The 13,970-nt window shown below is 47.7% G+C and overlaps 1 protein-coding gene across 4 annotated transcripts in view; it reads right to left on the bottom strand.

The window, feature by feature from the left end:
- KSR2 (kinase suppressor of ras 2) overlaps positions 1-13,970 on the bottom strand; it is a 485,548-nt gene that overhangs the window by 64,591 nt on the left and 406,987 nt on the right. For all 4 annotated transcript variants that reach the window (XM_061384873.1, XM_061384871.1, XM_061384874.1 and 1 more), the window contains 2 exons: positions 11,704-11,752; positions 9,495-9,862 (listed from right to left, as the gene is read on the bottom strand). In XM_061384873.1, the coding sequence (XP_061240857.1) occupies positions 9,495-9,862; positions 11,704-11,752 (417 nt within the window). The remainder of the gene's footprint in view (positions 1-9,494; positions 9,863-11,703; positions 11,753-13,970) is intronic.

Below are 13,970 nucleotides of genomic sequence, written 5' to 3'. Positions count from 1 at the left end.
AGGACAGGGAAGCCTGGCATGCTGCAGTTTAGGGGGTTGCAAAGAGTCAGACACAACAGAGTGACTGAACAACAACAACAAAATGCTAAGTTGTATCTAACTCTTTGCAACCTCATGGACAGCAGCCTGTCAGGCTGCTCTGCCCATGGGATTTCCCAGACAGGAATATTGGAGTGCGTTGCCATTTCTTTCTCCATATCTTACCGATCCTACCCATAAATGTGTGTTTTTCACAGTTGCTGGTTCTTCATTGAAACCCAAGTTGTTTTCTTTCCAGGGATATAGTTTGGCTATTTCTCAGCCTCCCTTGCAGTCAGGTGTGGCCCAGGGGCTGGGCCAGTCCCTGACGTACGAGTGAAATGGTGTGTCGCCCATGTGACCCTCCAGGCTTTTCCTCTTTCCCCAACTGAAAGCAGAGGACTCTGAGCCCTGTGAAAAGCTCCAAAAGATGGGATTGAGTATGAACCCCTCCACACGTGCAGAAGAGCCACCTGCCATCCAGAAGCACATGTCTTGGTCTGTTACATAAACAAGAAATACATTTCTCTTGTATTAAGCCACTTAATGTTTTAAGGCTTATTTGTTACAGCAGCTACTTGTTACTCTGACAAATACAAACTGTGAGTTGGCATATATCCTTAGAAAACTGCCTAGCATGATACATAGCAAAATGCCTCTGGCTGGAGACACTCTGGGTGAATTTCACTTTCTTTCTGCTGATCTGTATTTTCAACAACAAATGAGTTATCACTTGTGTAATAAGACACAAAGGGCAAGTGAAGATGGTGTCACACCGGCCAGTGTAGAATCTTTCAGATTTGAGGAAAGCAGTGGCATAACGTTTCACCCACGCAAGTCCTCTGCTGGTCACATGATCATTTACCAACAGGCATGTACAGTATAAATGAGACGATGCTAATAATAATAATGATGATGATGCAGCACATTTATAGGCTTCCTTCACAAAGGTCCCAGGGCATCTTACATTCCAGCACAATTAAAGACAGCCACAGACAAAAAAATCTTTTCAGCTGTGCTTTATATAAAGAGAAAGCAATTCAGCTTTTTGAACATAAAAGGAAGTCAGTTCCACTAGATGATGGGGGGGAACAGAATGTTCATGTGCTCAGGTCCCCCCGCCACCCCCCGCCCAACTCTTGTATGATATATTTAGGACAATCAAAGTGGCCTGAAGACAGAAAAAACTCAGAAAGCCCATACGTACAGAGTTACAAAAAAGATCTCATTCAGGCACTAAGTTACCATCTTAGCAGAAGGCAGGGTCCTCCTCGTGTCAAAGATAGCAGCCTGGAGTTATGATGTTTGAAAGCGTGAAAAACAGGAACTGATTTGGAGCTGGAAATAAATAACCTATTAAATAACTCCTGATATTTACCAGACTTAAAAAGCTGTGCAAATGAGGCCCCGTGGGATTTCATTCCTATCTCATCCCTGGGAGATGAGGACAGGCTGTGGATGTCCTGTGTGTGCCGGCAGAACAGTCAGGATGACATGACTGCAGAATTGCACGTGGACTCCAGGCACCCAGCAAGGGGACTGATGACAGGCACTAAACGAGAGATAAAATCTGCTCAAGAGCTGTGGAGAGATGTTCTCCTTCCTTCCCTCTCTTTCCTGGGGCGCACAGCCCGAGCCCCTCTTTTGAGACCAGATGTTTATTTAAGGTAATGCCCCTCCCTAATGCGTCACTCTCCCCTACTTCCATCCTTGTGAGAGCATCACGGTGAAGTTCACTGTGTTCCCAAAGGCAGAGGAACAATTCAGCATCTTTCCTGTCAGCCAGGACACCCCAGAGTCCCATTTCCTCTGTCTGTGTCCCTCAGAGCTGGGCTTGGTGAATGGCATTGTTGCTCTTAACCAAATGAGTTCTGACACAGTTGATTCAAGCAGGTGAGAGTCAAAGGAGGCAGCAGCCTGGCCTTCAGGAAACCTCCAGAGGGGTGGGAGCAGCTCCTGCTTAAAATCTTCCCCCTGCATTAGGATAGACTCCAAGGCTTCACCTGCACTTCTGAGGCCCTGTAGCTCCTTCCCCCCGGCCCCCATCACTTGCTCTTGCTTCCTTGTAGTCCTCAGACATGCCCATCTCATTCCCATCTTGAAACCCAGTCCCTTCCTAAAACCGGGTTCCTCTGCCAAGTTTAGGATTTCCTCTTCTCGTCCTGTACCTGTTCCTTCTCAAGATTGAAGAGTATCAAAGAAGAGAGGGGATCGTAGCTGAGCAGAACCCATGGGGCCTTCTGGGGATAGAAACTCCGCCCTCCATGTCCTTCCCTTGCCTCTTATTTATAGAAAAATTTTGGCCTCCCAGGCCTTCCCTGGGAGGAAAAATTTAATTAGAAAAGTGAGAAAATGCAGAGGCAAAGGAAAACAGCCAAGGAAGACAAAATAATAATAGTTTAACCATTAAGCAAAGTCGAGGACTTTTCTTTAGTCCTCCCCAATGCAGGAGACCCGGGTTCAATCCCTGGGTCAGGAAGATCCCCTGGAGAAGGGAATGGCTACCCACTCCTGTATTCTTACCTGGAGAACCCCATGGACAGAGGAGCCCAGTCGGCTTCAGTCCATGGGGTCTCAAAGAGTCAGACAGGACTGAGTAACTAACACTTTCACTTTCAAGGGCTGTAGATAATATTCTGAGCTATATCCTCTGACCTGTTTTGTAGATACTGAAACCCCTAGGTGGAAGAAGTTAACTACACATTGCCCAGAAGCATGCAGATTCCAGACCCACTGGAACCAGAAGGTTGATAATGCTGACTTCCAATTACCTCAACTACCAACCCATCAGGAGAATGTCTATATATTCTGATGTACATCTGCTCAATTTCAGGTTCTACCAGTTATCTGTTCTATGATCTGGACAAGGGCTCCCTGAGCTTCTCTGACCTCAGTTTTCTCATCTGTAAAATGGGCATCACCCTTATGGCAGAAAGCGAAGATGAACTAAAGAGCCTCGGGATGAAAGTGAAAGAGAAGAGTGAAAAGTTGGCTTAAAGCTCAAAATTCAGAAAACTAAGATCATGGCATCCGGTCCCATCACTTCATGGCAAATAGATAGGGAAATAATGGAAACAGTGGCAGACTTTATTTTGGGGGGCTTCAAAATCACAAAGATGGTGACTGCAGCCATGAAATTAAAAGATGCTTACTCCTTGGAAGAAAAGTTATGACCAACCTAGACAACATATTAAAAAGCAAAGACATTACTTTGCCAACAAAGGTCTGTCTAGTCAAGGCTATGGTGTTCCCAGTAGTTATGTATGGATATGAGAGTTGGACTCTAAAGAAAGCTGAGTGCCCAAGAATTGATGCTTTTGAACTGTGGTGTTAGAGAAGACTCTTTGAGAGTCCCTTGGACAGCAAGGAGATCCAATCAGTCCATCCTAAAGGAGATCAGTCCTGAATATTCATTGGAAGGACTGATGCTGAAGCTGAAACTACAATACTTTGGCCACCTGATATGGAGAGCTGACTCATTGGAAGATTCTGATGCTGGGAAAGATTAAAGGTGAGAGGAGAAGGGGATGACAGGATGAGATGGTTGGATGGCATCACTGACTCAATGATCATAAGTTTAAGTAAACTCCAGGAGTTGGTGATGGACAGGGAGGCCTGGCGTGCTGCAATCCATGGGGTTGCAGAGAGTCAGACACGACTGAGCGACTGAACTGAACTGAAAATGGGCACAGTGATAACCAGGAGACTGTCCCTGTGCCTTGCTGAAGGCTGGTGGCATCTGTTGCTTCTGGAGGATTCTGCATTTATTAACATTAAATTATTAATGTTCCTCAGTCAGGGAAATGGTTTTAACAATGAGGATCAGCTATGCTGCCTCCTTTAGCTGTAAGAAAAGGCAAGAAAAGCCTCTACCTGGCTCACAGCTCTCCAAGTCCTCCTGTCCTGGCTGATGCAGAATGTAAGGAGGACACTGGGACATTGTGATAAACCTTTCTGGAAGGAATGGGGCAGCTTCTTCTTCCCTAGGCTTACACTTGGCAGCTTCCCCTCTGCTGGTGCAGACCCTCATTCACTGTTAATACAGTGCTTCCCGGTCTGGCCAGGGGCAGTGGGATGGGTGGTGGGAGTGGATGCTGGCACCCACTGAAGCCACCAGCTCTTTGATCGTGTTGGGAAGTTATGGCAGATAAACTGACATTTCTTTGAACTGTTGTTGCCTTGGCAGCCATCAAAATACTCCCTGCTTTAAAAATACTCCGCAACATCCTTCATGTTGGAAATTTCCCAGTTTTTGCCCCCAAACACACTGGATACTGTCCCTGCCTGCTGCACTGAGCATAAAACTCAGACCTCTCATCAAGCTTTTAAGTCCTGTGACAGAGCGTCTCCTGGCTGCTCAAAGAGTCACCTGGGGAGGCTTTGTACTGAGGGCCAAGCCCCATCCAGACTAATTAGAGATTCTATGGGAACTACAGAGTCCTTAACTGGGGCAACTTTGCCCCCAGGCGGTGTCGGCAATCTAAAGACATTTGGGTTATCACAACTAGGGAGTTGGTACTGCTGGTGCCTAGTGGGCAGGGGGCAGGGAGTGCCTAGAATGCACAGGACAGCCCGCATAAATGAATCGTCCAGCCCCAAAGCTCACAGTGCCGAGGATGAGAGACTGGGGTAGGTGTCAGTATTGTTTTAAACCCTGCTCCCTAAACCAGCTAGAGAGCCCCTCCCCTCCCCAGTCTGACTCCTGCCAGCTTCTTTACCTTTGTTGTCTACCCTCTTGCCCTTACCCACCAGGCTCTGCCACCACAGTCTTCCTTCTGGTCTTTTAAGCACCCTCTGCTCATTCCTACTCCTGGGCCTTCGTATTTGCTGTTCCCTGCCTCCATGTCTGCACTGCTGGCTCCTAAAATCAGGGTCCCTGCCCAAATACCACTGCTTCAGAGAGGCTGCCGGGACACCACCCCAGCCTGACACACACATCCCTAAAACTACCGTGACACCCAAGTCCCTCTGCAGCACATCTCTCCAGTTTGTTTCCTTCAACAGACTAGGACCTACTCAAATGATGTCTATTGCTTTAGCATTTACTGCTGTCTCTCCAAATGAAATAATAGCCTTCCATGAACCCGGTCCATGTCTGTCTTGCTCACTACCATCCCCTAACATCCAGCAAAATGCTTGGTGCTTAATAAGAGTTTACTAAATATCTGCTGTTTGGATGGATGGATGGATGGATGGTTGGATGGACAAGACTGGAGAAGGATGGGATTTTCAAACTGACAGGGGATGACGTGTACTGATGATGGAGACCTGTGCTCCTGTCCTGGCTCCCTCTTGCCTTTCCTGGTCTCAGTTTCCACATCTGTGACATGGCCAGGGTGGGTTCAGTGGCATCAGGCTGCCCTAGGGAAGCCCTTCTGGAGACATCAACTTCAGGGATTTGTTTTGTCTCCATGGCATCAAGCTAAGGCAGGTCGGCCCAGACTCCTGTCACCAGATAGGTAACACCCTGAGGTCCCAGTCCTTTGTAATCCTGTCTTGCCTGTCTTCCTTGGAAATTTCCATTTCCATTTCCCTCTGCATTAGCTGGACACATCTGACACCTATGCTGTGCACTTAATAATACTCCCTGGCGATACTCTTTATGGAAGGATACCAAGTGTTTGTTGGAATTAGAATGGGAGCTTGGTTGAAAAAGGCTTCACCTATAGACTTGATCCACCAGATTGAGGACAATTCAATAGACTGGAAAGTGGCCCCCAGAGATATCCAGCTCCTAATTGCTGGACACTGTGATTGTCAGTTTATACGGCAAAAGGGACTTTGCAGGTGCCATTAAGTCAAACATCTTGAAATGGGAGATTATCTTGGATTACCTGGGTAGGTCCTACATGTAACCACAAGAGTCCTTATTAGAGAGATGTGACCTGCGACAGTGGAAGTAAGACGCCATGTTTTGGGCTTTGAAGATGAAGGATGGGGCCACAAGCCAAGGGATGCAAGGAAGGCAGCTCTAAAAGTTGGGAGCTCTAACAGCTCCAAAGCCTCCAGAAAACAAAGCAGCCTTGCTTTGATTGTAGCAAGACCCACTCCAAACTTCTGACCTCCGCACCTGTAAGAGAATGAATGCATGGTGCTTTAAGCCATCAAGGTTGTGGCCATTTGTCATGATGGTCCTAGGAAATGAATAGAGGTGGGACCCAGGAATCTGCATTTTAACAACCTTCCTCCCTTTGGTGGCTCTGATGCAGGAGGTCCTGGTGGACTGCGTTTTGGGAAGCATGGTTCCAGGGCTGTTCCAGACTGCTTCTGAAGCAGCCTAGGCTCAGAGAACCAAAGAAGGACCCTGCACCCAACATCTGCTTCTACCTCTTCATTTTACAGACGGGGAATCTGATATCTAAGAGACACTGCAGCAAGGGAGAAGCACAAGAGATGCTTTCATTCAACTCTATCTTTATTAGCTTTCAAATTCAATCTGGGGCCTTAAAAAAAATGAGTGATTGTGCAGACGGTCTATAGCCTTGCAATAATCCTATAATGACCCAATTGTGAAACGATTTAGCAATCTTGCTGCTAATTGCATTTGTGGCTCTAGCAACTGGGTAACTAGTTGGTTATTACTCACTCCCCAACAGCCACCCACACCGCATTACAAGGAAGCTAATCTTAGAAATATGTGTTAACTTCAATGATAATTACTAAGTAATTGGCTAGAACTTGCCATTGTGAATTTATCCAGAATATGCCAGGTGATTATCTGGTTTTATGTTCCCTATAAAATAAATCCAGGGTCCAGAAGCTGTTCCAGTTGGTTGGCTCGCATCCAACCATCAACCTCTGCCAGCCAATTGCACGAATGCAAGTGATTAATCAAATTACTCAAATATTTGGTTTCAAACTGAACGTTCAGATAAGAAACCTGGTGGCCAACAAGTGGACGGTGTTGAACGGGAATGAAGAGGGCACCCGGCCCCTCCCTCAGATAAACACATAATGACACAATAATATGGAATAAATGCCACTTCTTTGGGGCTCATCTGGCTTCTTCAAACAAAATACCAAAACACTTCAGAGACCAATTATATGTCCCAAAGCTGCGGAGTCTTTATCGTGGTGCCAGGAAAAGGCTGTGCTATTTGTGAAATCTGCAGGCAGTTATGGTGCTTGGGGAGGGGGACTCAGGATTCTGTATATAATAGAAAAGGGGCCGCCAATGCAGCTGGCTTGCAGGGGGAGCGACACATTTTCATAATAGCCCACTCTTTTTTTCAAGGAAGGCTGCTAACTGCATCCATCCATTTCCAATTAGCCTGCCCTTGGGGAAGAGGGGAGGAGGCGTGGGTAAGTGGGTTCCACTGTTACCCCTGGAAAAAGTCAGAGGCCAGGAGGTCCTTAGAGGGTCCAGGCACAGGAGAAGAGATGATGGATTTTGAATTTCTAATCTGGGGATTTGAAAAAGAGGGGTTTAGTAGGCCAGAAGGTGATGATCAGAGAGAAGGAACTGGGATGACAGACTGGTGGGAACAGGGACAGAAACCAGTGGTGGTGGGGAAGACCATCTTCTAATCAGACTTGTGTACCCCAAGTAAAGGGCTGCAGACAGCCTGCTAATATAGATGATACATACCAGAAAGGAGAAAGAAAAGGGAGCTAAGGGGCTTGCTGGCAGTGGTAGATGGGAAAAACAACCACACACTGGCCCTCTCGTGGCATGAACATTCTTACAACAATGGCATTCCAAATCCTCCCAGCCAGAGGTAGAGTCTGTTCTCCACACCTTGGATGGAGGTTGGCCATGTGACTTGCTGTGGCCACTGGACATCAGCCAGTGCAACACAGACAGAGATGAGAATGCCTCTGTCCATCAGGGCTTGACCTCTTGCTGTCTTGCTGCACTTGGAACTCCAAGACCACCATGGAAAGGAGCCCAAGCTGGCCTTTTGTGGGTGAGAGGCCACGTGCAGAAGAACTGAGGCACCCCAGCTGACAATCTGTCAACCATCAGACATATGTCCAACCATCAGACATGTGAGTGAGGGCATTCGAGACTGACCAGCCCTCAATCTGACCTGCCAGTGGACCACAGACACATCCAAGACCCCAGCCACTGAGCCTGGCTTAGCCCAGAAGAATTGTGTGCAGACTAGCGAGAAACTGTAAAGTTTGGGGGTGTTTGTTACTCAGAAAAGCTTACTGATCCAGTCCTCTACTCAGAGCAGCTCAGCCCCAGAATATGATCTGAGCTGATTATCTGAAAGCCACTTCTGGTCCTGTGTAGAAGTAAGAGCTGCCAACTTCTACCTTGGTTTAAAGAAGGGTTGAAGGGCCATCCTTAGATCTCTAATCCTTTGCAAACACTTAGCATTTGACACACAAGTTCAAGTCAACCCACCAGCTGCATAATCAATGGTGACAGATGATAACACAGCTTCTACCCATCACCCAGGTCTTACAAATGGACTCAAAGAGGGTTTGTATGGATCACAAGGGAATAGATCAAAGACATACCAGATCTTCCCTGAGCCCACAGCTCCCACCACAGCACTTGCCAAGATGCAAGGCTTGTGTACTTGGGATCTTATTGCTTGTATTGAGATTAAGAAAGAAAAGATTCCTAATGGACCCCTGGCATCACAGTCCACACCAAGAACACTGATGCTGTGGCTAGTCCTAAGTGATAGGAGAGCAAAGGCCTCAGCTTAAAAACACATCAAAAGATTGTTCCACAACTGCTCAACTGAGTCTACATCACTGCATGAGGTTAGAGACAGCAAGTCCAAAAAAGTTCCCAACATCTGATATGTTCCTAATGTCACTTCTCTGTTCACCATCCCTTTTGTGCAGCTATAGACTATGGATCCTGAATATTTAAAACAACAATGGTGGAGCCCTACAAATGTGCTCTGCTGTTTTAATGAAAGTCAGACTAAGTCATCAGAATGTTGATCCGGGTTCAACAAACTAGGGTCTGTAGGTCAAACCCAGCCCATTGCCTGGTTGTGTTAATAAAGCTTTATTGGCACACAGCCACAGACATCCACTTATCGTTTATCTGAGGTTGCTTTCACACTACAGTAGCAGAGATGAGCTGTTGCTGCAGAAACCTTATGGCCTGCAAGGCCAAAAACACTATTGGGTCCTTTACAGGAAAAGTTTGCTGACACCTGAGTTAGTCTAATCCATTCAATTACATTTGGAGAAAGTGAGTCTCAAAGATGCTTTTTCACAAATGTGGAGCACAAGGGGGTTCAATACCAGCTTTTCTGACTTCCCACGGGGAGCTCTCTCCAGAGCACTTCTCAGCCAGAGTTACAGCACGAATAGCATTTTCTGGAATCTCAAAGCTTCAAACCGCAGATGTTGTGATTGGTAAAGCCAGACTCTCTATTCACCAGAATGTTGAATCTACCAGAACCCCCGCTGCTCAACACTGCCGGAAGCAGAGCTTTGGGAATGAATATTCCCAAATATTCCTGGTGGGAGTATTCCTGGTGGGGAACCCGGGCAGGACTGACCTGGTGATGATGGCCAGGTGGGGCGGGCTCATGCAGGCGCCCATGAACAGCACCACGTTCTCGTGCCGCGTCTGCCTGTAGGCCATCACCTCCCGCTTGAAGGCCTTGAGCTGGTCCTCGTTGTCCCTCTCAATGTCAATTAGCCGGATGGCCACCTCGCCATGCCAGCGGCCGTGGTACACCTGCCCGAAGCGGCCCTTCCCGATGAGCTCGCCGATTTCCAGCTGCTCGAAGGGGATGTCCCACTCCTGGAGGAAGATGCTGGTCTGGCTGGCCTTGCGTGGGAAGCTCCGGGCCGAGAGGAGGGACAGGTTCATCTCCTCAAAGTCGTCCTCCGACTCCTCGGCCTCGTCGTGGCCCTCCTCATTCTACAGCCAGAGCGAGAGAGGGGTCAGTTCCCATCAGCATCCCGCCTGCCCGCCAGGTCCCCACTGTGTATTGTTGGCTGGTGCACACGTGTCTCTCTCTAATTGCCCAGGTACGTTCTGTCTATCATTGTGCTGAAGTGAAGGGGCTGAAAGGGAGATCATCAAACTGAAGCTCAGAGATAGGAAATTCTGGGGGGCAGGGACCACCTATCCTGGTTTCCCAGGACTTTGCCCGTTTGGGGACAGATAGTCTCACACTTGGGAAACCAGCAGACAGGGATGGTTGGTCCCTGAGGGAAGTGCCTAGCTCTGGTCAGGCCGCCAGGCAGAGCAAGGGTTAAGAATCAGGTCTCTTGACTCCTAATATTCGATGCCCTCCTACTAGACCATGATGTTCTGACTTGTCTGGTTATTTATGTGGGAGTAAGAAAGACAACAGGCTGAAATACAGACACCCTATACACCTTCATATAACATGTGACAGTCCTCAACAGGGAGGGCCTTCGCTCCCTCGGAGGAATTTGAATTCATGAGGCAGAAACCAGGAGATGTCAGAGCTACTCGGCATAGGCCGGAGGCCCGGGGTTCCTGTGCAGCTGGGAGGGCAGGAGATACAAGAGTGAGAGGTTGAAAGAATGGGCTTAACAGTCAGACCGGATGAGCTGGAATCTGGCTGCTTTGTGACCTTGGGCAAGGTGCTTCACTTCTCTGGGCCTTCCTTGACTCATCATAAAGTGGGGCTAATGACATCTGCCCCTGGCGGTGGTGCGAGGTTTTCCGTGAGGCAAAGATCTGTTGAGTTCTTTGCACAGACCTGACTGCCTGTATGAAACAGCTTCCAGGATGGCTGAAAAAAAATACAGACTCCTGGGCCCCAGCCAGATTTTCTGAATCAGAAAATCAGCAGGCCAGATCCAGGACTCTGCATTTTCACTGCATATCCACATGACTCAGGCACACTTAGACGTGACCACTGCAACAGTGAGAAACTCCAGGCCTAAGGATCCGCCTTCCCCGCGTGGTGTCTGGGGGCACCTAAGGCTAGGGGGCCTGGTCCCTTGCCTTCTTCAGCTGGAATAGGCAAGCAGCAGTGGCCTGAGCCCAGTGTGGGTGGTACTGGAGGGGGAGGTGGTGGTGATTTTCAGGGGCTTGGAGCCTGACAAGACGGCCGGAGGAGGCCCCTTGGCCGGGTGCAGTCTCTCTAAACCCCAAACCTGAGCAAGCTACTCCCAAAGGCATGTTCAGGAGAAATGACATGGGAAATATGGCTTCTTTGAGGGTCACTTTCCAGCTACTGCGATCATTCTAGAAAAGGACATGATTTGTTCTGGGTACCCTGACTCTATTCCCTTCAGTTCAGGACAGACCAGCAGAGCCGAGGAGTCAGGGCTCTAGTTCTCACCCCAAAGACTTCGTTTATTCCTCTAGGAGTTCTGGCAGCTGGGAAGAGGCCCCAGAACATTCTTAACACCCTACTAAGCCAGAGACCCTGAGGCCCTCGTCCCCTCCTCTCACATATTCTTCAGAAAGTATTGGGGCACATCCCCCTTGGTACTCACTGGCCCTGAGCTGAATTTCCAACTAAGAATGCAGATCACTTGCCAACTTCTGCACAACTAGCTTTTCCGTGATGCACACCATGTTAACGGCCCATTAGGCTTGGCGCCAGGAGGGGCCCCTCGCTCATTAGTCGTCCTGGAGTTAGAACATCCATCAAGCAGGGCACTGTACCCCAGTCCACCCAAAGCCCTCTGCGTCATCAAAGACATCAATCGCCTTTGCCAAGTAGGCAGCCCCCGGAAAAAGCTGCTTCATTTGCTTCATCGCTCTCTGGTTCTCACCTCCGAGGTTGGCTCCACTTCAATTTGAAGTAATGGATTTCCTTCCAAGCTTTAAAGAAAGAAAAATAAACGTGACCCTTGGGTGAAATGATGGGTGCATGCATTGACTTGATCCATGTATGAAACATCTTAAAATGTGAAGTTCTCCATTAAGCCTTTTTCTCCAATTTCCCTTCACTGCTTGTGTCTAAAATAATCCATAACCTTGCCACCAAGGAGAGGTGCGCAAGGACACTGTTTTAAATGGACTTTCTGGTCTGCTCAGGGCTCATTTTTCTTTGTTGGTTTCCCCTAATCTAGCAATTTCTGTATAAATTGGCCTTATAAATTCCTTATAAAATGCCATGGATGGCAGGCAGGATCCGCAGAGCTCTAGGTGTTCCTTAGGAAAGGATTAATCAGATCTCTACAGTTCTGAATCTTTGGGAAGGATTCTTTGGCTGTTTTTGCTCATTCATTCATTCACCTATTTGATTAGAATTAAGAGTCAGGAACAGTGCCAGACCCTTAGAGGGATACAGCATTGAGACTGACATGGCTTCCTGACCTTAAGGAATATTTATATTACTAGTGCAGAAAGGTTATGAGTAACAAGGGTCAAAAGTTAGGTATGAACTGAATAAATGGATGGTGATGGAAATGCCCAAGACAGAGGATTACTGGATGAATTTGAAAGTTCGCAGTGTTTTGAATTGGACCTTGCCAATCACGTTCAGTGGAGATATGTGGGTGAGAATGAGGAGGAGACAGATTGTATTGGACTGGAAGACACAGGTGTGTGTGCGAGTGTGTGCATGCGTGTGTGTATCCCATGCATTCTTGAGCTCCTGAGCTGCAGTTGTGTTCTGAGTACGGGAACAAGCAGGGTATGGGAGCTGGGGGCACACACACCGTGAGTGCTAAGTGTCCACTGAGGACTGTGTGGGTATCATGGGATGTGCTCTGTGCAGGGGTTTGTTCTGTGTGCATGTGAGTTGGGTGCACATGCAGGGGATGTGTGGGCGTGCTGGAGCACAGGATACGTGAGGGAAATGCAACGCACAGTGTGTGTTAAAGAATTTGGTGGGGGGAGTGGGTTTTTAAGGTAGAGGATATTTCCGGAGTGAACTGGAACTGGTGGGAGAAAAGGATCACAATGGCCACCATGGCCCCTTCCTATTTCTCCAGTGGAAGCTTAGCAGATTCCCCCAACCCATCTCCTTATTTGAGGGGGGCTCCCCTATTCTGACCTTCAGACCGCACCAGGAAGCTACCAACCCTGCAGACAGGGTCAATCCACTTGCTGGAGAGACTCCTGGTGAGAGGGAGTCTGAAAGATTGTAAGAGCTCAAAGAAGAAGAAAGAAGTAGCATTTGCTGTCCTATTAACCAATAATTTATAGTACAGCTTCGAAAGGCAGAAACCACACGCTGGAAATCTGATGCCCCGGGGGAGATGGAACAATGCAGCTGGAGTCCCTCCTCACGCCCAACAGAACGGGCTGCCCTCCTCGGCTTGCATCAGGCGTGATTACAGCAGCCAGGGCTATTAAATGATTTCCCTGCTGCAAAGAGTCAGTTCCCGTCACTCCACGCACATTTAAGCAGATCGTGGGCACTTACTGACTTCGTTTTTCACTGGCACTCCCTGACTCTCAGTTAATAACCTGGAGTTCATCTTGCACAAATTGTGGAATTGGTTTATGTGCTGCAGAGAAACGATCTGGAGCTAGATGTCAGCACAATATCCCCCCGGCAAATGTACCATTTGGGTCTTTAACAAAGTGGGTAACATGGGTCAGAAAGGATGGAGCAGCTGCAGGAGCCGGGAGAAAAACCAGGTAGGCAAAAATGTGAGTTTGAAAAGATGTCAAACCAAAGTTGGGTTTTTAGCATGCCCTGGACTTGGGTCACAACCAAAGAAGTTATGGAAAGTGATTTCACTTTGGCTGCATGGGCAATAGAGTGCCTAGAAAGAGGGCTTGTATCCTAAGGATGCTAAAGACATCACACACAAAGATGTTCACTGCAGAACTGTTTATAACAGTGAAATATGGGAAGATGTAAGATCCAGCAGTGGAGAAACGGTTAAGGAAATCATTCCACATCAATATGGTATTTTAAAATCAATGTGTATGAAGAGTCTGGAATAGTATGAAAAATATGATGTTATAGCATTAAGGGATAAACAGAGCAGGATGGAAATTGCACAGTTTAGATCACAAGTATGTAAAATATGAATAGAGCATACTTCTAAGAGTGGTGCAATTATAAATTATTCTTTTTCTT

This window comes from Bos javanicus, chromosome 17 (assembly GCF_032452875.1).
Source record: "Bos javanicus breed banteng chromosome 17, ARS-OSU_banteng_1.0, whole genome shotgun sequence".
NCBI lineage: Eukaryota > Metazoa > Chordata > Mammalia > Artiodactyla > Bovidae > Bos > Bos javanicus.
The sequence above is the reverse complement of the archived record's forward strand: the minus strand, read 5'-3'. Positions and strand labels throughout refer to the sequence as shown.